General features: G+C 43.8%; 1 protein-coding gene across 1 annotated transcript in view; it reads left to right on the forward strand.

Annotated features, from left to right (window-relative positions):
* Positions 1-8,518: 8,518 nt before the first annotated feature.
* Positions 8,519-25,296, forward strand: part of LOC115109353 (zinc finger protein 423) — an 84,123-nt gene continuing 67,345 nt past the window's right edge. Inside the window, exon 1 of the mRNA XM_065009931.1 lies at positions 8,519-9,483. Coding sequence (XP_064866003.1) covers positions 9,444-9,483 — 40 coding nt within the window. The 5' untranslated portion in view covers positions 8,519-9,443. The remainder of the gene's footprint in view (positions 9,484-25,296) is intronic.

Raw genomic sequence — 25,296 nt, forward strand, 5'->3', positions numbered from 1 at the left:
GAAGACCCAGAGTTACCTCTGCTGCAGAGGATAAATTCATTCGAGTTACCATCCTTAGAAATTGCAGCCCAAATAAAGGCTTCACAGAGTTCAAGTAACAGACACATCTCAGCATCAACTGTTCAGAGTAGACTGTGTGAATCAGGCCTTCGTGGTCGAATTGCTGCAAGGAAACCACTACTAAAGGACACCAATAGGAAGAAGAGACTTGCATGGGCCAAGAAACACGAGCAATGGACATTAGACCGGTGGAAATGTGTCCTTTGGCTCCAACCGCCATGTCTTTGTGAGACGTGGTGAGGGTAAACGGATGATCTCTGAATGTGTATTTCCCACCGTAAAGCATGGAGGAGGAGGTGTTATGGTGTGGGGGTGCTTTGCTGGTGATACTGTCCGTGATTTATTTAGAATTGAAGGCATACTTAACGAGCATGGCTACCACAGCATTCTGCAGCAATATGCCATCCTCATCTGGTTTGGGCTTAGTGGGACTATCATTGTTTTTCAAGAGGACAATGACCCAAAACAAACCTCCAGGCTGTGTAAGGGCTATTTTTACCAAGAATACCACTGATGGAGTGCTGCATCAGATGACCTGGCCTCCACAATCCCCTGACCTCAACCAAATTGAGATGGTTTGGGATGAGTCGGACCGCAGAGTGAAGTCAGAACAGCCAACAAGTGCTCAGCATATGTGGGAACTCCTTCAAGAATGTTGGAAAAGCTTTCCAGGTGAAGCTGATTGAGAGAATGCCAAGAGTGTACAAAGCTGTCATCAAGGCAAAGGGTGGCTACTTTGAAGAATCTCAAATACAGTATAGCACTTAGTTTAACACTTTTTTGCTTACTACATGATTCCTTATGTGTTATTTCATAGTTTTTATGTCTTCACTATTATTCTACAATGTAGAAAATAGTAAAAATAAAGAAAAACTCTGTAAAGAGTAGGTGTTCTAAAACTTTTGACCGGTCGTGTATGTATTTTTTTAAATGACAAATTAAATCAAACAATCCAAACTGTGCAGCTGCCAATTGATGAACGGAAAGAGAGATCTGTTACAAAACACCAAAAGGATTAATGGCATTCCGAGATTGTCTAGCCAAGCATTTGATACTGGGTGAACCTACAAGGTCAGGAGGGGTGTATACCGAACAAAAATATAAACTCAACATGTAAAGTGTCCCATGTTTCATGAGCTGAAATAAAAGATCCCAGAAATGTCCTATACATACAAGCATATTTCTCTTAAATGTTGTGCACACATTTGATTACATCCCTGTTAGTGAGCATTTCTCCTTTGCCAAGATAATCTATCCACCTGACAGGTGTGGCATATCAAAAAGCTGATTAAACAACATGATCATTACACAGTTTCACCTTGTGCTGGGGACAATTAAAGGCCAATCTAAAATGTGCAGTTTTGTACACAACACAAGGCCATAGATGCCTCAAGTTTTGATGGGGGTGCAATTGTAATTCTGACTGCAGGAATATCCACCAGAGCTGTTGCCAGAGAATAGAATGTTAAATTCTCTACCATAAGCCGCCTCCAATGTTGTTTTAGAGAATTTGGCAGTATGTCCAACCGGACTAATAAACGCAGACCACGTGTAGCCATGCCAGCCCAGGACCTCCACATCCGGCTTCTTCTCCTGTGGGATCCTTTGAGACCAGCCACCCGGACAACTGATGAAACTGAGGAGTATTTCTGTGTGTAATAAAGCCCTTTTGTGGTGGAACACTTATTCTGATTGGCTGGGCCTGGCTCCCCAGTGGGTAGGCCTATGCCCTCCCAGGCCCACCCATGGCTGCGCCCCTGCCCAGTCATGAAATCCAGAGATAAGGCTTACTGTAACTTGACATTTTTGCATGTTGCATTTATATTTTTGTTATTTCTGTTTGTCGAGATTTACATAGTGTATTTATTGTGGTGTTGAAATCGCAAACCATGATATTGAAGTGCCCAAAGTCGATATGCTTTGTTTATTGGTTGGCACAGAAACCTGTTGGTGGAAAATTTGTTGCATATATTTTATAGAATTTTAAATATGGCATATATGGCATCTCCTAGCTGATCATTGTCTGCAGCTGGCTCTGATCGTACAGGCAGGGAGAGTGAGCTCGTCTGTGGTGGTCGGCGATTCCTCGCCCGTAGCCCTGCATGGCGTTGACTGTGCCAGAAAAGCATGCTGAAGTGGCAAAGTCAATATCCACGTTTATAAACACATGGTCACTACTGTTATTATTTATGGTCGTAAACATAATTTTTAATTGATTATATGGAGGGAGAAGGATGTTCAATTTATTTTACCATACAAGGAGAGCGTCGTGAAAATATTTTTTACTTTGGGGAGGGGGCTGCATTTTAATTTTATGACACCTTGATTTGGACCAGCCCCTCCCCACCAGTACATTTTGATCTGTCCCTAGAGAATTCTATGCTCACACCTACTAAGGCCAACTTTGAATGGTTGATATTCCAGGCTTATACCTGTATGTGCTGTGTGTGGAATAGCCTGGGGATGACGTTACACCTTGATGAAAGCCCCCAACCTAAAGACATTGAAATGGTCTTTTTTCTTCAGTAAACAAACACGCACACAACAAAAACGAGCCATAGGGCGAGTGCTGGGCCCAGTCAGGTGTTTGACACATTCACCCACTTCCCAGCTGAAAGATCAGCCACAAACTGTTGGCACCATTGTAACAGGTTGTAATCAAGCTCTGGTCTCCTTCATGGGATCAGAAGAGGAATACCTGATGTGGTAGTCTCAGGTTGGACTGCTCCAAATCAACTTGGTTGACACACATATATGCACACAAATGCAAGCTTTGTAGGTCCTTCAACCGATTTGCCTACCTCTCATAGCCTACAGTAACCTGTGGATCATGAGAACCTTGAGGTGTGGAAGACTGCTTCAGCAGAACATTAATAACATATTTATTAGCACTATGTAGTGTCCTGTAATACTTAGTTTTAAGTGAGAAACCTTCGGTCATTCCATGAAGACTATATCACATGATGCTGTACTTAATTTAAAGTCAGACCGCTTTGGTCATTCATAACACATACATAAAGGCTTCACGATCTAAACACAAATTTATTAACACTTAGGTAATTATCACTAACTGCTAAAACAAATAAACATAACAATTTAAATCATACATTTCCTTTTATTTGTACATTTTTCAAACAATACAAATACATGATGTTTCAAAAAGTACAGCAATACAATTACATTGAACATTACACAGGGCTGTGAATAGTGCAGCTTGTCCCTGAGCTGGTGGATGAATGGATCTTGCCTCTCTTCCCACTGGAGTTACTGCATGTTGGTTCCAATCTTAAAAGTAACATCAAAGAAAGTAAGGAAATGCCTTTGTTATACCATCTGGATAAGGGCATTTCTATGCTGCACCAGAAAATCTAAATGGGAAAATGGTCAACATTGCTGTATGTAGGGAGATTTGTATTTAGCTGAGCCTGCATTTCGGCTAACTAGCAATTGCTGTGTAGTCACCTAAATCATTTCAGATAACGATTGAGGTAGCTACAATGTGTAATCTAACTCAACACTTAACTACTACAGACTCATTTAAATGACAATAAATAATGGTTAACTTGTGTTTCGCTGTCCAGTGACAGCACAAGTGGGGTATTTCATTTACCAACAACACAGGATCAGGATCTCGTCAGCAACATGCAATTTTAAAAGAAATTCAAAATTAAAGTCCCCCACGTAATAGTAGAAAAGTATCAATAACCATTCATGATATATGAAAAATAATTGTCTAACCATTAACAATGATTCATAATTGTTCATATTTAAGTGACATTTCCATTAAATTAGGGTTTTAGAACATGTTCCAAGATCAAATAAATACCCTCAATGTGAATCACTGTATATGAAATACAGATTGGCTTAGAGCAATAACTATTCTGGGTGCAGCATTAAAAGTATTGTAGGGAATATTCAGTAAGGCCTGTAGAATGTATATATAGTGTCATTTCATGGGACTCTGAATAATAGGGAGTGTTGCTGGCCTTTTACTGCACCCATTCCATTGGCGGCCGAATCACATCACGTGTACTTCCTGCACTACAGAAAACGCGCTAACCTAACAGTGCAGGGCATGCTCACTGAATTAAAGGGCAACTTCATTAAAAAGTCTAAGTTTGATAGATTTTTCCCAAACCTCAAAAGTCTTCACCTAATGTAGTTTAAGCATTGTTGTGAGCACAGACATTTTTATTTTGTTTTTCTAAAACAAAGTGTGAAAAAACATTTGCAAACCGGAAGAACTGGTGGAAATCCAAAACCTGTAAAAACACAACCAAGAAAACTGAATTTTGGGGAAAAAACAGAAGGGGAAAATAAGGCCAAGCAACCCTGTTCATGACTGCACTTTAAAGTGCGTGTCGTCCTGCAGCACTATAAGGGCACAAGGCGAGACCCAAATGCAGACACAGGAGGCAGATGGTAGAGCTCCGATATTTATTATAACAAAGGGAGTAGGCAAAGGCAGGTCGGGAACAGTACTAGACCATAGGCAGTATCGAGGTCAGGCCAGGCAGGGGTCAGAAACCAGATCTGAGTCCAAAACAGTACAAGGGGATAGGCAGGCTGGTAGTCAGAACAGGCAGAGTGGTCAGGCAGGCGGGCTCGGAGTCAGGACAGACAAGGGTCAGAACCAGGAGGAATAGAAACAAACAGAGACTGGGAGAAATAGGAGCAAGGAAAAACACTGGTTGACTTGGCAAACAAGACGAACTGGCACAGAGAGACAGGAAACACAGGGATATATACAGTGGGGATAATAAGCGACACCTGGAGAGGTTGGAGACAATCACAAGCACAGTATTTTGGGGGAAGTTGAGGACAGGTCCAATATTGACGATAGACCCAAAAGGGAAATAGGTTGGGCCATCCGAGAAATGTTTTAGTGAAATATAATATACAGTGCCTTCGGAAAGTATTCAGAGCCCTTTTTGTTTTTACACATTTTGTTACGTTACAGCCTTATTCTAAACTGGATTAAATTGTTTTCCCCCTCATTAATCTACACACAATACCCCGTAATGACAAAGCAAAAACAAGTTTAGAAAATGTTGCTAATTTATAAAAAAACAACAACTGAAATATCACTTTTACACAAGTATTCAGACCCTTTACTCAGTACTTTGTTGAAGCACCTTTGGCAGCGATTACAGCATCGAGTATTCTTGGGTACGACACTACATGCTTGGCACACCTGTATTTGAGGAGTTTCTCCTATTCTTCTCTGCAGATCCTCCCAAGCTGGATGGGGAGTGTCACTGCACAGCTATCTTCAGGTCTCTCCAGAGAAGTTCGATCAGGTTCAAGTCCAGGCTCTGGCTGGGCCACTCAAGGACGTTCAGAGACTTGTCCCGAAGCCACTCCTGCGTTGTCTTGGCTGTGTGCTTAGGGTCGTTGTCCTGTTGGAAGGTGAACCTTCGCTCCAGTCTGAGGTCCTGGAGCAGGTTTTCATCAAGGATCTTTCTATACTTTGCTCTGTTCATCTTTGCCTCGATCCTGACTAGTCTCCCAGTCCCTGCTGCTGAAAAACATCCCCACATGCTACCACCATGCTTCACCGTAGGGATGGTGCCACGTTTCCTCCAGGTGTGGCGCTTGGCATACAGGCAAAAGAGTTCAATCTTGGTTTCATCAGACCAGAGAATCTTGTTTCTCATTGTCTGAGAGTCTTCAGGTGCCTTTTGGCAAACACCACGCATCTGTCTTTTATTTATATTTTATTTAACCAGATAAGTCAGTTAAGAACAAATTCTTATTTACAATGATGGCCTACCCCGGCCAAACCCGGAAGACGCTGTGTGCCGCCCTATGGAACTCCCAAACACGGCCGGATGTGATACAGCCTGGAATTGAACCAGGGACTGTAGTGATGCCTCTTGCACTGAGATGCAGTGTCTGCGCCACTCGGGAGCCCGTGAGCCCTTTTCCGTCTGGCCACTCTACCATAAAGGCCTAATTGGTGGAGTGCTGCAGAGATGGTTGTCCGTCTGGAAGGTTCTCCCATCCACGCAGAGGAACTCTAGAGCTCTGTCAGAGTGACCATCGGGTTGTTGGTCACCTCCCCAACTCCCCCAATTTCTCAGTTTGGCCAGGCGGTCAGCTCTAGGAAGAGTCTTTGTGGTTCCAAACTTCTTCAATTTAAGAATGATGGAGGCCGTTGTGTTCTTAGCATCTTCAATGCTGCATAAATGTTTTGGTAACCTTCCCCAGATCTGTTCCTCGACACAATCCTGTCTCGGAGCTCTACGGACAATTCCTTTGACCTCACGGTTTGGTTTTTGCTCTGACATGCGCTGTCAACTGTGGGACCTAATATAGACAGGTGTGTGCCTTTCCAAATCATGTCCAATCAATTGAATTTACCACAGGTGGACTTCAATCAAGTTGTAGAAATATCTCTAGGACAATCTATGAAAACAGGATGCACGTGAGCTCAATTTTGAGTCTCATAGCAAAGGTCTGAATACTGAAGGTATTCCTGTTTTTTATTTGTAATAATGTGCAAAAATGTCTAAAAAACAGTTTTCTGTTTGTTATTAAGGGGTATTGTGTGTAGATTGCAAAACATTGTTTCAATTTTAGAATAAGGTTGTAAGGTAACACAATTTGGAAAAAGTCTAGGGGTCTGAATACTTTCCGAAGACACCATATAACGTTTAGCAGACACCTTTATCCAAAGCGACTTACAGTAATTTGTACTTTTCATTAGGATCCCCATTAACTAACGCTGTAACACTAGCTAATCTTCCAATTAATAAGACATTACAAACAACCACTAACATTCAACAAGTAGACAATACAGTTAAAATACCTGACAGGAAACACATTTAACATCCAGTTGATGCTTTCCATTTCCTGTCCAGTCATATGGTCTATCGTGTTAGATGTTCTTTTATTTTTTTCTTGAAGGTGGATTTACTTTTTGCCTGAGAAATATGGATTGGTAAAGAGTCATGCATGAATACATTTCTACGTATGGGTGATCCCAGGAATCAAACCCAATATCCTGGCGTTGCAATGCTCTACCAAGATGCATGACACGGTTATAAATGCTTTGTGAGGCCTCAATTTAATAGGACTAATAAGGCCTTTATTAAGAGGTGCTTATGCCACCCTTTATATTACACAGGTGTGTCATATTTGACATAGTGGGTTATGTCACATTTGACATTGGTGGTTATGTCACAGTTATGCCACATTTATTAACCTTTTATAAAGAATGACATAGTTATAGATGATTTGTAACACATTTATGTAGTGTTTATGAAGCCTTTATAAGCTGAACGTCATTTAAAGTAGGACCAAGTGAATAAAGACATGTCCATCTGTGCATCCTCTGTGACTTCTAGGAAGATTTTAACACACTTAAACCCAACATTTCTCCAAGTTTTCACCATCATTGTGACATTTGATACCCCTGACTCTCTAACCAATGAATTGTACACGCTGTTTCCAGTTTGTGAGTGTGTGATATGACAGTTTATTTCAACATTTACACAGACAACATTTTATAAACAATAACAGCTATGTTGACACTGCCATCTTCATCCGAGCTTGGCTGTTGGAAAACCACTGCAGCAGGGGTATTCAATTCTTACCCTATGAGGTCCGGAGCCGGATGGTTTTCTACCTGATAATTAATTGCACCCACCTGGTGTTCCAGGTCTAAATGGGCTCCCAAGTGGCACAGTGGTCTAAGGCACTGCATCTCAGTGCTTGAGGCATCACTACAGACACCCAGGCTGTATCACTACCGGCTGTGATTGAGAGTTCCATAGGGTTTGGCAGGTGTAGGACATCATTGTAAATAAGAATTAGTTCTTAACTGACTTGTCTGGTTAAATTTTAAAAATCGCCCCTGATTAGAAGGGAACAATAAGTAAATATGCAGTGGAGCTGGCTTCGAGGTCCAAAGCTGAGTTTGAAGGCACTACAGTATCCGACTTTCGTTTACAGTCGGCTTCGTTGGGTTTACTGCTCTCACACACTCATTGATTCTTCACATAGGAATGAATGGTGTCACGTGATCGATGACTTTGCCCATTCATACAGCCATTGGTGAGGGCCCAGACCCCCTTGAAAAAACAACACAGAAATACACCGCATTATTTCACATTTAAAATCATTCTGAATAATGAAATGACAGACTTTGTATTAAGCTGCGTTAAAAAGCCATTATGCACTGTTAAGCACGGCAAAATAATAGCCAATATTATTAATTTATAATAAATATCGAAATTATGCATGGAAATAAACGGATGCGTTTCACGACCAGCTACTTTTACAAAACGCATTTCAACATCACATGCAAACATTTAAGATTTAAAGGACTAAAATCAAATCCAGTCCGTATTTTTCATGCGCTCTTCAGAGTTCCTCCAAACTCCGTGTTTTTCCCCAATCTGTGCTCAAAGTTAAGCTGCAGTTTCCATGGCTGACCATGGTTTGGTGCTGTTGGCTCGCTCTGTCTGCTCAACCCAGGCTGTGCAGTGCTCCCAGCGGGATCAGAGCGCTCCCCCGCCGGGACCCTACTCTCACATCCTCCTGCTGGGACACAGCTACATTTCCAGCCAAGCCTGGCTTTATTATGTGTGTCTGCGCTGCAGCCCCGCCAGTAGTCGGATCGGGAGGCGGAGGGAAGACCAGAGTCAGGACAAAGAAAAGGGGAGAAAGAGGCTAGCGACCGCAAACATTTCACTGGGTATATGAATGAAATTACAAAGGGAGATATTTGAACAAATCCCCAATGGAGAAAATGCTGGGTAAGGTTGCATTGCCCATGTCACCTTCTGAAAAATAACGGACGGACGGAGGAGGGAGGTTCGGTGTTCGCAAGATCAGGGAGAACGACTTAGTTCCGAGAACAACCTCAAGAAGCATAGGAGGAAAAATAAAAAATGTAAAGCTTGTTTGAACAGAAATCTAGAATTGTGTAGTCAGGTATTCACATTATTTGGACGTAGTGGCTGGCACCTTTCTAACTGCGGATCAGGTGTTACCGCATCGCACGCCTGTCATTTGGCTCTGGCTGTCTCTTGAAACTCTACGGATAAAGTCGCGCTGTCGCCAACGAACATAAAAGGAACAAAAGATACATACTGTCGCTACGGACCCAGAGAGAAAGACAAGTTGTTCCGTCAATTCTACAGGTTGAGTCCAGCTGAAGAAGTTGAATTGCTGGAGTATCCGGGCAATGCGCCTCTCCACAGCTCTTAATTGTACCTACCTCATTTTAACTGGATTATAGGCTACTATCAGAGTCTGAAGTTGCCGCATTGCAACAGGCAAAGAAGTGAAAAACGCCAGCTAAAGTATCCATCTGTATGACTGTATTCGCAAAGCATTAGAGATCTACACGAGAAGAAAATACTATCAGCCCAGAGATGTCTAGACGAAAACAGGCTAAACCGCGTTCCGTAAAAGGTAAGTGTTTTGACATTTTATTTTATGGAGAGACTGGAGACATACTCACGAGTAGACGCATAACCAATACTAATATTTCCTGGCATCATTTGCTGAATACTGTGAAATTCAAATATTTAAATATAGCTTTAAATGTTGTCTTTATTATATATATTTTGCCAAACAAAGCCTGAGCAACTTAAAGTAAAATAAATAATAGAACATGTACCTGGTCTATCATAGACAACTCTCTGTACTGTTACAATAGTCACTCAGGCGTTCCCTGGTCAGCTAATTACTTAATCGATTGTAAAATGGGACCACATTCAATACCCGACTAGACTACAACGTGTTTGTTTCATTAGCTACTGCTCACCAGTATTGTTGATGTGTGAGTAATTATTGTCACCCGTGCCACGTGACCCGTTTGCTGCCCATGCATGCCCACATCGTGCACATGTTGTTTTCCCATCACCGTGATAAATGCATGGGCACATTGGTTTGTGTTTTAGTTGATAGACCATTTTCTTGATGATCCGTATTTTCTAGTAAAAGTTCATTTGGGCATTTGGCTCGTTTTGCCTCTGGCTGCGTTTACACAGGCAGCCCACATATGGTTTTTTTTGCCCAACATTGGCAAAAGATCTGATCTGAATGGTCAATTATTGGCAAACTATCCGAATTGAGCTGTCTGTGTAAACAAGGCCTATGGAAACCAGATGGGCAATGGGGTGGCCATGTGGTCCAGAATTATTAGGTTACCCCTCCCCCAATTAGTCATTTTGTTCTATCTAATTGATGGCAACAATATGCAATGGTTATGGTGGAAGGATTATAAGGCCTACATTTTTTAAATTATTATATGTTTTAATGCATGCACTCTGTAAATGTAGTGACTTGTTCACCAAGACTAATGGCAAGTTGAAGCTGTGTTGATGACCACAGTGGCTGGTCTGGTTCTGAGTCACCAGAGCTTGATGTCATCACCTCTCAGGATGCCTGTGTAAATGCAGCCAGAGGCAAAATGAGCCAAATGAACTTTTACTAGAAAATAAGGGTCACTTTATAATCTGTCTGTACTAAGGATCCACTGTTTCAAAGCTTGAAAACAAAAGATAATGTAAGCTGAATGTGGGGAAAGAGATCACTTGATTATTTTAACAATTTCTTAAATTGATGAAGTACAATGATTACAAGTACATATTCCGCGTCTGAAAGTAATCCTAATTTCCCTGCAGGGTAAAGAAGGCTAGTCTTTGTACTGTTTTGTATCCTAAGTGTGTTGAGCAGCTTCAGCTTGTGGCTTTGAATAAACAAAGCTTTTGCTTAGTCAGTGAAGCACAGCAGCTCTATGTGTAACTAAGATGTGTTCTGTTGCTATCACCCCACAACACCTTTCCCACGGCCTGGCATGTTCTCAAATTATGAGTGAGCAGCAGAGTGGTTCAAGGCATTCACCGGGGATTATTCGTGTTTTTCATGTCCCGTTGTCTCTCACCTGCTCGCTCACTCAACTCCAAAGAGTGCCTGTCGATGCCAAAGCAGAAACAACACATTGAGAATCATATTTATTCCTAGTTTGCTACACACAGACAGTCAGACATCCAAGATGAAAAAAGGATTGTGGAAACCACCCATCCTTGTTATTATCAGTGGTTTTCTATCCTAATTGTAGATGGCTAATTGAGGTTGTGTCAATATCTATGATTGGCTCTTTTACTAATGGGGAGGGATGGAGGAAAGAGGGCAGCGAGCGCTTCTTATCAAAATATTATTTATCCCCATTAATCCCTTTTTAATGTGTGTCTTTGCGTAGAGTGCCTGGCCGGGGCATTTCTGTTTCATATCTCTCCCATCCCCATGAGTATTTCATGCATTATGTAGTGATAATTACACATTAATAAATCCTCTTCATTTACAGGACATTAAGCGGGAATGAGTGCAGATGACAGGAAGGGAGGGAGAGAGCACTTATTTATTTTCCACAATGTTGTTTACAGTCAATCAAATCAAATTGGACCTTTAACCTGTGATGTGGGAGAAAGAGATGCTGGAACAAGGCTTGTCTAGGACTAGCTGAGAGAGTAGGGATCCAAGGCTAAAGGCATCATTTCCACTCCGCCTCCCTTGTGCTTTTCCCCCTCATTCCACATCAAATTCCACCAGTACTACTCTGTTTTCACAAGCTATCAATTCAACATTTTTCTAAGTTGCAATCTTAATCCATTGATAGCTTCACCTGGCCAAGACTTTAATGGCTGTCTCCCCTGGATTCGGTAGTTTAGATATTATTTTGTGTGTCCATTTTATGTTGACATAATAGTACTTAAATGTTGCAGTTGAGTTATGTCTCAATCTACATTATGGTTAGATTGTTAAATTACTTGTACACCTTTGTAGTAACAGTTAAATTACCTAAGTAACAACATTGTATTAACATGTGACATTGCACTTCAGTAATCACAATTAAATTGCATAGCAATAGTTGAGAGTTTATAATTATACAAGAAGAAAAAGGACTTATTTTATTGCATAGTTTGTAATAGCAAAAAGCTAAAGTCCATTACTATGCAATTACAAAGCAATTGACCACAATGTAACAACGATGTTGGTACTCAAATATACAGAATAAAAATATAAACGCAACATGTAAAGTGTTGGTCCCATGTTTCATGAGCTGAAATAAAACATCCCAGAAATGTTCCAGGTCCTCACAAGTGGCACAGCAGTCTAAGGTACTGCATCCCAGTGCTAGAGGCGTCACTACAGACCAGGGTTTGATCCCGGGCTGTATCACAACCAGCAGTGATCTGGAGTCCCATAGGGTGGCGCACAATTGGCCCAGCGTCATCCGGGTCAGGGGTGGGTTTGGCCGGGGGGGCTTTACTTGGCTCATCGCGCTCTAGCGACTCCTTGTCGGTTTGGCGGGTCATGTTTTGGAGGACTCATGACTCAAACTTTATCTCCCGATCCCGTTGGGGAGTTGCAGCAATGAGACAAGATCAAAATTAGGGAGAATGTGTGTGCATGAAGCCTATCCCTGACAACCCTCTACCCTCTCTCTGCCGTCATGAGACCATATGTTTTCAACATTCAATTGCTCTTTTATTGTCACCTAGGCTTTTGGCAGCATAGCCAAAGTTTCATTGGTCAACAGGCTGTTCTAAAACAGTGACGTGAATTACCACAGGACTGATTAAGTGTTGAGAGCCTGCTCCCCTGTCTTTATTCTGTGTGTGTGTGTGCGCACGTGCGTGTGTGTCTATGTGTAAGACGGGGAATAATACAAAGTCTGGTCTGTCACTTTCACATTATGATATTATCATTGTGTGTTCTGTTAACTGGCAGCAGGCATGTAATGTCTTTTACCATTAATTGTTGCAATTTGTAAGTATAGAAGACTGTTGACCTGTGTTATTGGTAGGTGAACCTCAAAATAGATTTTTCTAAGCCTTTGTAAAATGTTCATTGACTGCACTGCAGGGAGAGCAATTTTGTCTTGTATTTTGATATGACAAAAAAAGTAAGTGGTCATTGTTCAGCCACAGCGGTAGTCTTTTTTTTAATAGAGCCTATTAGTTTGCCCAATATTATATGCATTTTGCACTTTTTCAAGAGGAGAAAGGGGATATTTTTAAAGGTACAGTGCACTCTACTTATAAGAGTCCTAGATATAGGACATTTAATTAACCTGCTTATAGTGGTCCAATATTTAAAATAAACGTTGCTTGAGAATCAATCCCTTATTATCCTTCCTTCCTGTAATGTAGTGTAGTCTTGCTCTACAGCAGACCCTACTGGTGTGGAGATGTGCGCGTGCCCAGTTAGGGTGAGCTCCTTGTGGCCAGTGTGTCTGCCAATGACAATTCCTTATCAGCAGCCTGCCTGCTAGTGTGTATGGAAGGATCTGTCTTAATGGATGGGCTCAGTCGTAGGCTGTGCCATTGTACCGGCTTAGCATCAGGGTTTATCAGCACTCTGGACTTACTGGGCCGGAACCGCCGCCGGCTCAGGACCCTCTCCGCTCTGTGCTTCCTTTCTAAAGAGCCAGCAACGCCAGGGTGACTTCTGTTATTAATTCTGTTTGTGTGGTTGGTTCCTGCTCCTCTGCTCCCCCCGACCCCCTCTACCCCTGGCCTGCCAACCACAGCTCCCCCACCAGTACTTCCCTGTGGAGTCTGTCCTCTCTGAGTTCCCTCGCTCTGAAACTCTGATTGTGCTGCTGCAGTGGGCGGATTAAAATGTGTTGGAACAATGCGTTCAGAAATATTTTTTTCAAATCTTCTCCTTCCTGTGCAAATTGTGTGTACAGGACCAGGACATCACAACGACCAATTCTCACTCTACCCTATAAGCCAAATGTGAGATTAGATATGATTTCATATTTTGCTTAATGTTCTTTATTGTGCAATGTTAACCTGAGGACATTTGGAATGGCCCACCTGTTGTTTGATGTTGAACCAGGCTGATCTGTGGCAGACACCCAGAGTTAACCAGCCTAAACGCCTGAGCACGGTGCAGGCTCCGTAAATGGGATATGTCAAGCGCAGCCCTTTGTGAGCCAGTGAGTATTTGAGTGTAGTAATGGGTTTTGTGTGTAAATGTCAGTGCAGTGTCTCCAATGTGAAGAGAGGGCTGTGACCCAGCTCTGCTCTGACCTCAGAGAGAGAGAAGGCCAAAACCATGAACGTTCTGGAGGGTAGCTGCAAGAGCCAGATCAGCACTAGCAGAAAACTGCTGTTTGTCTGATCCAACAGTGTAGGCAGAGGTCTTCATGTTCAGTTTTTCTTCCTATTTTGTCTCCTCCTCCTTTCATCCATTCCCATCTTCCTCACCTTGCTTCCCCACTGCTCTCCTCTCCTCTTTCCTCAGCCTGGTCTCAGAGCATGTTGTATAATTCTGCAAGTAAATCCGAGATACTCTATTTAGTATGATATGTTACGTTTCGTATAGTATGTTTTCATTTGTGGATGTCCATCACACATTTCGTATGATATGTTACGAATTACAATTCATATCATATGTTCCAAATTTGCAAAACGTACAATATGTTACGAATTTGCAAAAACATATGTTACAAATTCTAGCTAGGTAGCTAACGTTAGCTAGCTCACTAATGTTAGCTAGGCTAGGAGTTAGGGTTAAGTTTATGGTTAGCGGAACGATTAGTTAAAAGGGTTAAGGTTAGGGTGAGGTGAAGGGTTATCTAACATGCTAAGTAGTTGGGCAGTAGCTAAAAAGTAGTAAGGAGTTGAAAAGTTGCTAATTAGCTAATATGATAAAGTTGTGCGTGATTAGATGCGAACTCGCAACCTTTGGGTTGCTAGATGTTTGCGTTATACGTGCACACATCCATCCCAACCTTTAGTTTTTGCCTTAATTAACAATCTGTCTCATGTAACCATACAAAATGTAGCATATCATACTAAATGGTGTTTCTCTGATTTACGTAAAGAATAACATGAAATGCTCTGAGACCAGGTTGCTCTCCTTGGCCCTCCCTGATGACAGTGAGACTGTGTTCATGCTGCTTTCTCTAGGCAGCTGCTCCTCGACCCCACGGTGTCTCCGTAGGCTGTACATTAAACATAAGCAAAGGGGGCAATTAAGCACCTTCACCACACCTGGCTGATGCATATATTTATTGGGCAGCCTCCCCCTTGGAAGGCTCCTCGTCCCAGCTCTGATGATTAAAGGGTGGTTGTTGGGGAGGGGGGAGGAGAGGAGGAGGCCTGATGCTGAAGTCTAATGAAGAGCTTTGGTCCTGTGTTGACCCCTGCAGCCTGCCTTGAACTCTGGCCAGGGGGAGCTAGGCCTCCTGCTGGCCAGGCCCTTGCTCCTCCATCCTGTCTGAATCCGGACTGGTTCCAGGGCGTCTTCCAGGGATAGTTTGGGTCTCAAAGAGCTGCAGGGGCAGGTATCTGGAACAGTCCTGGGTCGGAGATGGGAGACTGACTGTGCCCACGCACGCACCAGGAAAAATCCTCCAATAGCTTCCTTCGGCTCAACCTATTGATTCCACTGTGCCTGAAACATTTCCCCTGAAAAACACATTGAGTTAAAAACATACAGAAATTACTCCAATGGATTGAGTGCCTTTGGCTGTGTGTATATATTAGCTGTGTTGGGTTGTTAAGTAGCTCTTTGAATCATTGAACATAAAATACATTTAGGAAGAAGACAAAACAGAACAGCATTTCATAGTCTAGTCTTTTCAATGTTTTTCAGCGGTCCAAAATATATCTTGGTCCTGCTGCTTGGACTTTTAAGACAATGCTACCTGCTTGCATCCCCCAGCATGACAATGCTTGCTTCCACCATGCCATGGACTTTTTAATTGTATAACCTGAAGTCATGGTTAAAAGGCTGTTGAACGAGGTTTCTTTGTCTTTTGAGCTTTAATAGAATTTACAAATGAGATTTGTGTTTTGAGAAAAGCGCTGCTCTGTGTTTTGCAGTATAGTGCTGTGATATAGCTTCTCTTTAATCACAGTAAGAACCTTCTTCCTCTGTGTTTTGCAGTATAGTGCCGTGATACAGCTTCTCTTTAATCACAGTAAGAACCTTCTTCCTCTGTGTTTTGCAGTATAGTGCCGTGATACAGCTTCTCATTAATCACAGTAAGAACCTTCTTCCTCTGTGTTTTGCAGTATAGTGCCGTGATACAGCTTCTCATTAATCACAGTAAGAACCTTCTTCCTCTGTGTTTTGCAGTATAGTGCCGTGATTACAGCTTCTCATTAATCACAGTAAGAACCTTCTTCCTCTGTGTTTTGCAGTATAGTGCCGTGATACAGCTTCTCATTAATCACAGTAAGAACCTTCTTCCTCTGTGTTTTGCAGTATAGTGCCGTGATACAGCTTCTCATTAATCACAGTAAGAACCTTCTTCCTCTGTGTTTTGCAGTATAGTGCCGTGATACAGCTTCTCATTAATCACAGTAAGAACCTTCTTCCTCTGTGTTTTGCAGTATAGTGCCATGATACAGCCTCTCATTGATCACAGTAAGAACCTTCTTCCTCTGTGTTTTGCAGTATAGTGCCGTGATACAGCCTCTCATTAATCACAGTAAGAACCTTCTTCCTCTGTGTTTTGCAGTATAGTGCCGTGATACAGCCTCTCATTAATCACAGTAAGAACCTTCTTCCTCTGTGTTTTGCAGTATAGTGCCGTGATACAGCCTCCCATTAATCACAGTAAGAACCTTCTTCCTCTGTGTTTTGCAGTATAGTGCCGTGATACAGCCTCTCATTAATCACAGTAAGAACCTTCTTCCTCTGTGTTTTGCAGTATAGTGCCGTGATACAGCTTCTCATTAATCACAGTAAGAACTTCTTCCTCTGTGTTTTGCAGTATAGTGCCGTGATACAGCTTCTCATTAATCACAGTAAGAACCTTCTTCCTCTGTGTTTTGCAGTATAGTGCCGTGATACAGCTTCTCATTAATCACAGTAAGAACCTTCTTCCTCTGTTTTGCAGTATAGTGCTGTGATACAGCTTCTCATTAATCACAGTAAGAACCTTCTTCCTCTGTGTTTTGCAGTATAGTGCTGTGATACAGCCTCTCATTAATCACAGTAAGAATCTTCTTCCTCTGTGTTTTGCAGTATAGTGTCGTGATACAGCTTCTCATTAATCACAGTAAGAACCTTCTTCCTCTGTGTTTTGCAGTATAGTGTCGTGATACAGCTTCTCTTCATCCCCACTTGAAACCTCGCACCACATAAAACTTTTAAGCTCAGACAGAATTATCCCTTATTGTATGGCCCTCCTTCATGCTGGCCTCTGTGAATGCCTAGTCCTTGATGTTAGTCAAGGACTCGTGTTTTTCTTATTTCTTTTCATTCAGTTCCTCTGTCAGAAGGCGAGAACACCTTACAGAGCCCAGAAGAATTCACCTTGCAAACTGCAGGGTGAGGAGCGGGAAAGAAACGAGTCGCTCTTGATTTCACAAGTTGCTCTCAATTTCACAAGTCAATTGTAAATTACATTTACATCTGATATGTTTTCATTTCCCTATTACAGTCTTGTCTATGGTGCATTCTCACTTAACACACATGCATTGTTGAATGGTGAGCTACTTACAGATAGTGTTCCCATGAGAGAAAGAGAGCGATGGTGGAAAGGTTTACTCTCCCTCTTTCCCTCCCCCACAATGTCACCCTCCTTTCTCACACATTTTCTAACAGTAATGTCACATGAGAAATATTGAAAGTCAAATTAAATGATCTAAATGACGGTCTCGAAACATAGTGGGTGTGTTGATGGCCAGAAACAGGGAGGGCTTGAGTCCATATGTTTATGTGTGAAGATGAGGATGAGGCCTCTGCTCACAGCTCCGAGTCACAGCTCTTTGTTATTCTAACTCCAAGGCAGGAGACGGCAGGTCAGTTAAGGATAAGAAGTGGGTGGGAGAATGGGGTGCAGATGTGTGTGAGAGAGGTATCCAGGGGAGAGCTAGAGATGTTTGTGTTTAAGAGGGCAAGTTTAGTTGTAGTCTAATGTTGATTGAGCCAACCACGCAGCATCTATGAAGAGATGGCTGTTTGGCACTGTGCACTGGAACCATCTATCTGAGAATGTAGCACTCTGGGGCTGTCTTTGTGTTGTCAGTGTCTCAGAGGCTTTTGAGTCCATCACTCAGGCCACACAAAGGTGTGTGAAGGAAGGAGTCAAAAGAGGAGAACATTCTAAAATCTGTTTTTTCTTGCTTGTTTTTATTTCCCCTAATAAATGCTTAATGTCACCATCAAACAGGGGCTAAGAGATGGAGTGAGAGTCTGCAGAAAGAGACTAGGAGATAGCCGAGTGAGAGGACTGGGCTGTGGACTGTGGGCCCTGTGTGTTGGTTGATGGATCTTTGCTTTAAAAATGTAGAGTCTAGGCCTGCGGGTCCAGCCGTGTTGATGGGCAGTCCAGGGACCATCCTCTCCTCTTCCCAAAACATACAGTACCAGTCTAAAGTTTGGACACACCTACTCATTCAAGGGTTTTTCTTTATTTAAACAAAAAACTATTTTCTACATTGTAGACTAATAGTGAAGACATCAGAACTATGAAATAACACATATGGAATCATGTAGTAACGAAAAAAGTGTTAAACAAATCAAAATATATTTTATGTTTGAGGTTCTTCAAAGTAGCCACCCTTTGCCTTGATGACAGCTTTGCACACTCTTGGCATTCTCTCAACCAGCTTCACCTGGAATGGTTTTCCAACATTCTTGAAGGAGTTCCCACATATGCTGTGTTCACTTGTTGGCTGCTTTTCCTTCACTCTGCAGTCCAACTCCTCCCAATCCATCTCAATTGTCGGGTGATTGTGGAGGCCAAGTCATCTGATGTAGCACTCCATCACTCTCCTTTTGGTCAAATAGCCCTTACACAGCCCGGAGGTGTGTTTTGTGTCATTGTCCTTTTACAAACAAATGATAGTCCCACTTATTGCAAACCAGATAGGACGGCGTATCCATGCAGAATGCTATGGTAGCCATGCTGGTTAAGTGTGCCTTAAATTCTAAATAAATCACAGACAGTGTCACCAGCAAAGCTCTCCCACACCATCACAACTCTTCCTCCATGCTTCACGGTGAGAACCCCACATGCGGAGATCATCCGTTCACCTACTCTCCAAAAATCTCAAATTTGGACTCATCAGACCAAAGGACAGATTTCGACCTGTCTAATGTCCATTGCGCGTGTTTCTTGGCCCAAGCAAGTCTCTTCTTCTTATTGGTGTCCTTTAGTAGTGGTTTCTTTGCAGAAATTCGACCATGAAGGCCTGATTCACACAGTCTCCTCTGAACAGTTGATGTTGAGATGTGTCTGTTACTTGAACTCTGTGAAGCATTTATTTGGGCTGCAATCTGAGGTGCAGTTAACTTATTCTTTGCAGCATAGGTAATACTGGGTCTTGCTTTCTTGTGGCAGTCCTCATGAGAGCCATTTTCATCATAGCGCTTGATGTTTTTTTTCAACTGAAACTTTCCATTTTGACTGACCTTCATGTCTTAAAGTAATGATGGACTGCCGTTTCTCTTTGCTTATTTGTGCTGTTCTTGACATAATATGGACTTGATCTTTTACCAAATAGGGCTATCTTCTGTATAGCCCCCCTACCTTGTCACAACACAACTGATTGGCTCAAATACATTAAGGAGAAAATACATTCCACAAATGTACTTTTAACAAGGCACACCTGTCAATTGAAATGCATTCCAGGTGACTACCTCGTGAAGCTGGTTGAGAGAATGCTACTGAAGAGTAGTAGTTGGTAGTTATTAGGGTTTTGCATAGTTTCATGCACCTTTACCTCAACTTCACCTGTAAGCCTTTCCCTTTCTATGCATGGGCTATCTGGCTATACTTAGTGGCAGTGATTGAGGAGACTAGTTTGGTGAATGTTGAATGTGTTTGTGTTTTGGGATAAGAGGAACCTTCCCATGCCACACCAAGAATGCAGACCGGCAGCAGGCTGTGTGAGGAGTGTGAGGCGACGGGTCTCAGAAGGAGCGTGACTGCAGAGTTAATCTGTCCTCCAGTGATATGAGCGCCACAAAGCTCTTCCAGAAAGGGGCCTGCTGTAATGCCTAATCAAGTCTGTATCAAACTAAATAATGCCTTAGCATGAAATTGGAATCTCAAGTCAAAAAGCACTCCCCAGCCTGTACTACAGGATAAGGCAATTAAGGGTCCCCATTCTGCCTCTCTCTCCCAAGCAGCCCCGGGTCCTCTGTGAGTCTGATGCCATTGTCATTGTGTGTTTCTGTGTGTGTGTATGCATCTCGGGGTCGGTGAATGTGTGTATCTCCCTAAGTACGTGTGTCTGTCTCTTTGCATGTCTGTGTTTCTCTGCATGTCTGTGTTTCTCTGCATGTATGTATGTCTCTGCATGTCTGTGTGTCTCTGTGTGTCTGTTTCCCTCTACATATGTGCATATGTCTCTCTGTGTGAATGTCTCTCTCTGTCTCTGTGCATGTCTTTATGAGTGTCGTCTGTCTCTCTGCCTGTAGGTGCAGCTGAGCAGTAGGGTACAGTATTGTTTGGTGTTGGTGTAACTCTGTGCAGCACATCTATTCCTGGAGGGTCTCATGAGGGTCTCTAATCCAGAGAGGCCTTCCTCCTCCTCCTCCTCCTCCTCCTCCTAGGTCACCAGTCAAATGCTGCCTTTTTGGGTGGGGAGCTAGTGGGGGTGCAGGGACAGAATTCTCTCTTTCTTTGTCCCGTCCCCTTCTAACGGCATCATAGTGTAGCGTTTGGAACGTGAATACTTCGTTGCTCCCCCAGTGGGTTCTGTTGTGAACCCGTGTCGCATTCAATGACAGCGGGAGGCAGCCCTTGTGATTTAATCATGTCTGCTTTTGTCTTCACACGTTTTCCTATTCCTTCTTTCTACCCCCCTCTCCATCCCCCCTTCATTCTCTCTTCCTCTCTCTCTGGTGTTTTATGTACATGCTGGAGGTATATTGAAACCATTACACCCTCTGCTCTGACAGTTGAGAAAATAAACACATTTGAAGATCGAGAGGCCCTTTAATCTTCTCCGTTGCCTGCTCCCTAACATGACGGAGACGTGCTTGTGTGAGTGCATGTCAGGGTGCCTGTGTGTGTGTGTGTGTGTGTGTGTGTGTGTGTGTGTGTGTGTGTGTAAATATAAAGTTGAGTGTGGCTCTCTTGGTGTTGAGAGGTGGATTTGTTGTCGGCTGATAAGCTCTTGGCGCTGTATCTAAGGAGGAGTGTGTGGATTCTTTAGCTGCCTGAGACAAAGATTGTGCAGGCAGGCGCAGAGGGTACAGAATCAAAAGGAAGGGGGAGAGTTGACACTGCAACCAGGGCTTTCCTCAGGAAACGCCTGCTGGCGAGAAGAGCGAGAAACACGTCACAGCATATCCAGGAGTGTGACATGTGTACAAAGGGAATGTGTGTGTGTGTGAAAATAAATACACGGGACCTATCCTGTGAGTGGAAACAACAGAATGGGCCTATCTAAAGGAAACCGTCTTCCATTTCCCTTTGGCCCTTTTCTCCCTTCCACTGAGTCACCAGGATCCCAGCTCTCACATGACCGTGGTTTCAGACCCTGTACTAACAGAGCGTGTTTAGTGCACTTGTGTGTTTGTCTCTGTTTGAACCAGTGAACAGAGTGATCAGAGCCTTCCACACCTGACACCGCCCAGCTCCGCTGAGAGACCAGCCAGGTGGATCCTGTCCTGCTGTGGAACTCTGCTTTGTGGAGGAGTGTAGTAGGCATTCTGCTCCACCATTGCCTCTCTCTGAGAAGAAAAGGCATAGGCCTGTATCTGGCGATTTGTGTCTGGGGTTGGTTCTGCCAGTGCTCCTCTAGTTGTAGAGCTGGGCCTAAGGCAGAGTCTTGGCGTGGGTGCTGCTGCTTGCGTGCTCCAGGCAAGAGAGAGAAAGTGAGTGAGTGATCAAGCCAGGGAGACGGCCTGCTCTTCACAGAGCTCTGCTTGGCTCCAACTAGCCAGGTTCTCCCCAGGGCATCAGCCAAGACCTGCCTGAGGAAACAGAACCTAAAACCCCACAACCGCTGCTATAGTAGCCATCCACCCACACTTCCATCCTCAGCTCTTCCACCCCTATCCTCGCTTCCTCTCTCTCTCTACCGCTCTTTCCATTCTTGCTTGTCCTTCAGTTCTCTGGCATTTTCCAGCCTCTAGACCCATAAACCCTTGCTCCTGTAGAGAGGGGTGTAGGGGTACGAGAGGGGGGGCTAGTGGGGGGTGGGGGGGTAGCAGCTGGACGGCTCAGCAGGATTTTGGAGCCGTAATGTCCTCTGTGAGAGAGACAGAGCTGTGGGCCCCGTCAGGATTTGTGTTCTTTCTCTGTGCTATCTAAGCTCTCTGCTGTTTTCCCCCTTTACCCATTTGTGTTTTTTTGGCCAGTGGTGATGGTTTGTGTTTTTAGGGCTGTAGAGCAGTTTCAGTACTGATAAAAGAATTTGGTTAATCAGCTTCTGTCCCTGTCCCATGGCGGTGGCTTGGAGGACAGGCCATTGAAGTTAGAGCTCCGGACGGCTTGGGCTGCAGATTGGCATCACGCTTGGTCAGTGGTGACACAGTGCCCCACAGACCAGAGGGACACTACAGCCAGCCAATGAGAGATCCTCTCTCAGCCCGCCCTTGCGCAATGGGAGCACCCTGGGAATTGGCATCCCTGCCATTGTGCCCATTTGATGGGGGTTTGGGGAGCAAGGAGAAGGTAGGGCTGACAATGTGGCCCTGCATGCGTTCTGGTGAAGCTGTCATACTGTGTTCAACCATGTTGGATCTTGCCTAGCCATCTTGTCTCAAGAGGACCACAATGGAAATAAGTCCCATACTTTATTGTGTTATCCTCCATGATTTTATTCATGTGCATGTATGGCTTTTTCAAGTTGTACGCATGCTAGCTAAAACAAATGGTTGAATAATAAACTAAGCTACAGGCTGCTGCATACATTTACATTTTAGTCATTCAGCAGACAGTCTTATACAGTAGTATGTACATTTTCATATTGTTCCCCCCTGGGAATCGAACCCACAACCCTGGCGTTTCAAGTGCCATGCTCTACCAACTGAGATACACAGAACCACATACAGCCATGGGCTGCCCTCTACTCTCCCATCACTGTGATTAATGACATTAGCTCTGTAAATATTAGTTTTGAATGGCATGTTTTCTCAGTTATGACTTCGTTGTTGTTGTCTTTCTGTTAGTGGTGAGTTGGTTTAGTCTTTCCCTGTGGAAATCATAACGTGCCAGTGGCTGCTGTCCTTCTAGTCAAGACTACAATGATGTTCAGCTCTCTTCACTGGCAGAGGAATCCTCTTTTATTCCAGTTATGTGTGTTTGTGTGTCTCCGCACGATGCAGTGAGCCGCAAGAGTGAACACAGTCTAGCACCAAGCCCTAATCCCCAACTGTGTATGTATGTTACAGGATGAGAGAGGGTGAGACAGGCAGAGTGAATAAGTGTTTCATGAGTGAATGTGTGTGTAGGAGAATGGGAGAGCATTTGTGTGTGTGTGTGTGTTCAGTTAAGCAGCGCTGTGTGTGTGTGTCAGATCAGGAGAGCAGGGCTGTGTGTGTGTGTGTGTGTGTGTGTATGTGTGTGTGTGTGTGTGTGTGTGTGTGTGTGTGTGTGTGTGTGTGCGTGTGTGTGTGTGTCAGGTCAGTTGAGCAGGGCTGTGTGTGTGTGTGTCAGATCAGGTGAGCAGGGCTGTCTGTGTGTGTGTGTGTGTATGTGTGTGTGTGTGTGTGTGTGTGTGTGCGTTTGTGTGTGTGTCAGGTCAGGTCAGTTGAGCAGGGCTGTGTGTGTGTGTGTGTCAGATCAGGTGAGCAGGGCTGTCTGTGTGTGTGTGTGTGTGTGTGTGTCAGATTAGGTGAGCAGGGCTATGTGTGTGTGTATGTGTCAGATCAGGTGAGCAGGGCTGTGTGTGTGTGTGTGTGTGTGTGTCTGTGTGTGTGTGTGTGTGTGTGTGTGTGTGTGTGTGTGTGTGTGTGTGTGTGTTGTGTGTGTGTGTGTGTGTGTGTGTGTGTGTGTGTGTGTGTGTGTGTGTGTCAGATCAGGTGAGCAGGGCTGTGTGTGTGAGCAGATGTGTACAGTCAGTAGCATTGCTTGCTCCCTAGGGGAGTTTGGTCCATCAGATGCAGACTGCACTGTGCATGTCCACATCATTCTCCCAGCTATTAAAATCCATTAAGCCATGCAGAACAAGCCAGGCTTTTATCTTTTATTAATTATCTTGAAACCCAAGCCCTGCCGTCTTTCCCTCTGCTATGTCTATGGAAAAACTATATCTATAGCTCAGTGCCGTGTGTGAGGAGCAGTCATACAGGACCATTATGTTTGAGAAGACACAAGTGCAGGACAGTAATCAGCCACACAAAATAGTCAGGCAGCCCTTAGATGTTAGTGTTCTGTCTGTCTTGGGTTTGTTCAGCTTGCATTCTACCAGTCTGACCTGGTATGTGAGTTGAAGTGAAGTGAACACCCAAATGCTTTTAAAAGAGAACAGAGAGAACTTTCATGTTTCTGTCTTATGAGGATGAGGAGGGAGGCACTCTCTTTTTCTCTCTGTCTGTTTTACACATTTATAGTGATGGAGCTCCACCTTATGTGTGGAGATGAAACCGCCATCATTCAGGTACAATGGGATGGGGATTACAAATGGTGTGTGTGTGTGTGTGTGTGTGTGTGTGTGTGTGTGTGTGTGTGTGTGTGTGTGTGTGTGTGTGTGTGTGTGTGTGTGTGTGTAGCTCTGTGGACAAGAGGCCTGATTGTGTGTGGACTGCGCCATAGCTGCTTGTTGCGATGCTGTGTAGTGTGGTGGGTACGTGCTGTGGTAAGGTGGTGCAGGGCCTGGGTGGTGGGCCTGTGAATCCATGTTAATGAAGGGATCTGACGGAGGCTCTAGCAGGGCTCTGCTCTGGGCCACAACAAACTCCTGCTTCCTGTCGGGTAGGCTCCCAAGGTGTTGCGCGCAGTTTTGTTCTAAAAGAACCACACATACACATACTCTGGTACACACATACACACACAGGCCTGTATACTCACACACACTATCGGATGCATTGACATTCATACACTCACACATGCTCTGTACAACACACACACATCTGCAAATGGGGGGGCTGCTAATGGCTTCCAGTGGGAGAGGGGGAGAGCAGGATCTTATCCCTTAAGTGTAAAAGACAATCAGACAGAATGGCCGGGGGCCAGCAGCAGGGCTGTGCGGCCCTCCTCTCCTGGCCAGGGGAGCAACTCCACACACATTAGGTATTCTGTGTCTACCTCTCCTGCAGACGGCTGCAGTGGAGCTGGGCCCAGGTGAG

The sequence above is a fragment of the Oncorhynchus nerka genome, linkage group LG25 (assembly GCF_034236695.1).
Source record: "Oncorhynchus nerka isolate Pitt River linkage group LG25, Oner_Uvic_2.0, whole genome shotgun sequence".
NCBI classification, from domain to species: domain Eukaryota; kingdom Metazoa; phylum Chordata; class Actinopteri; order Salmoniformes; family Salmonidae; genus Oncorhynchus; species Oncorhynchus nerka.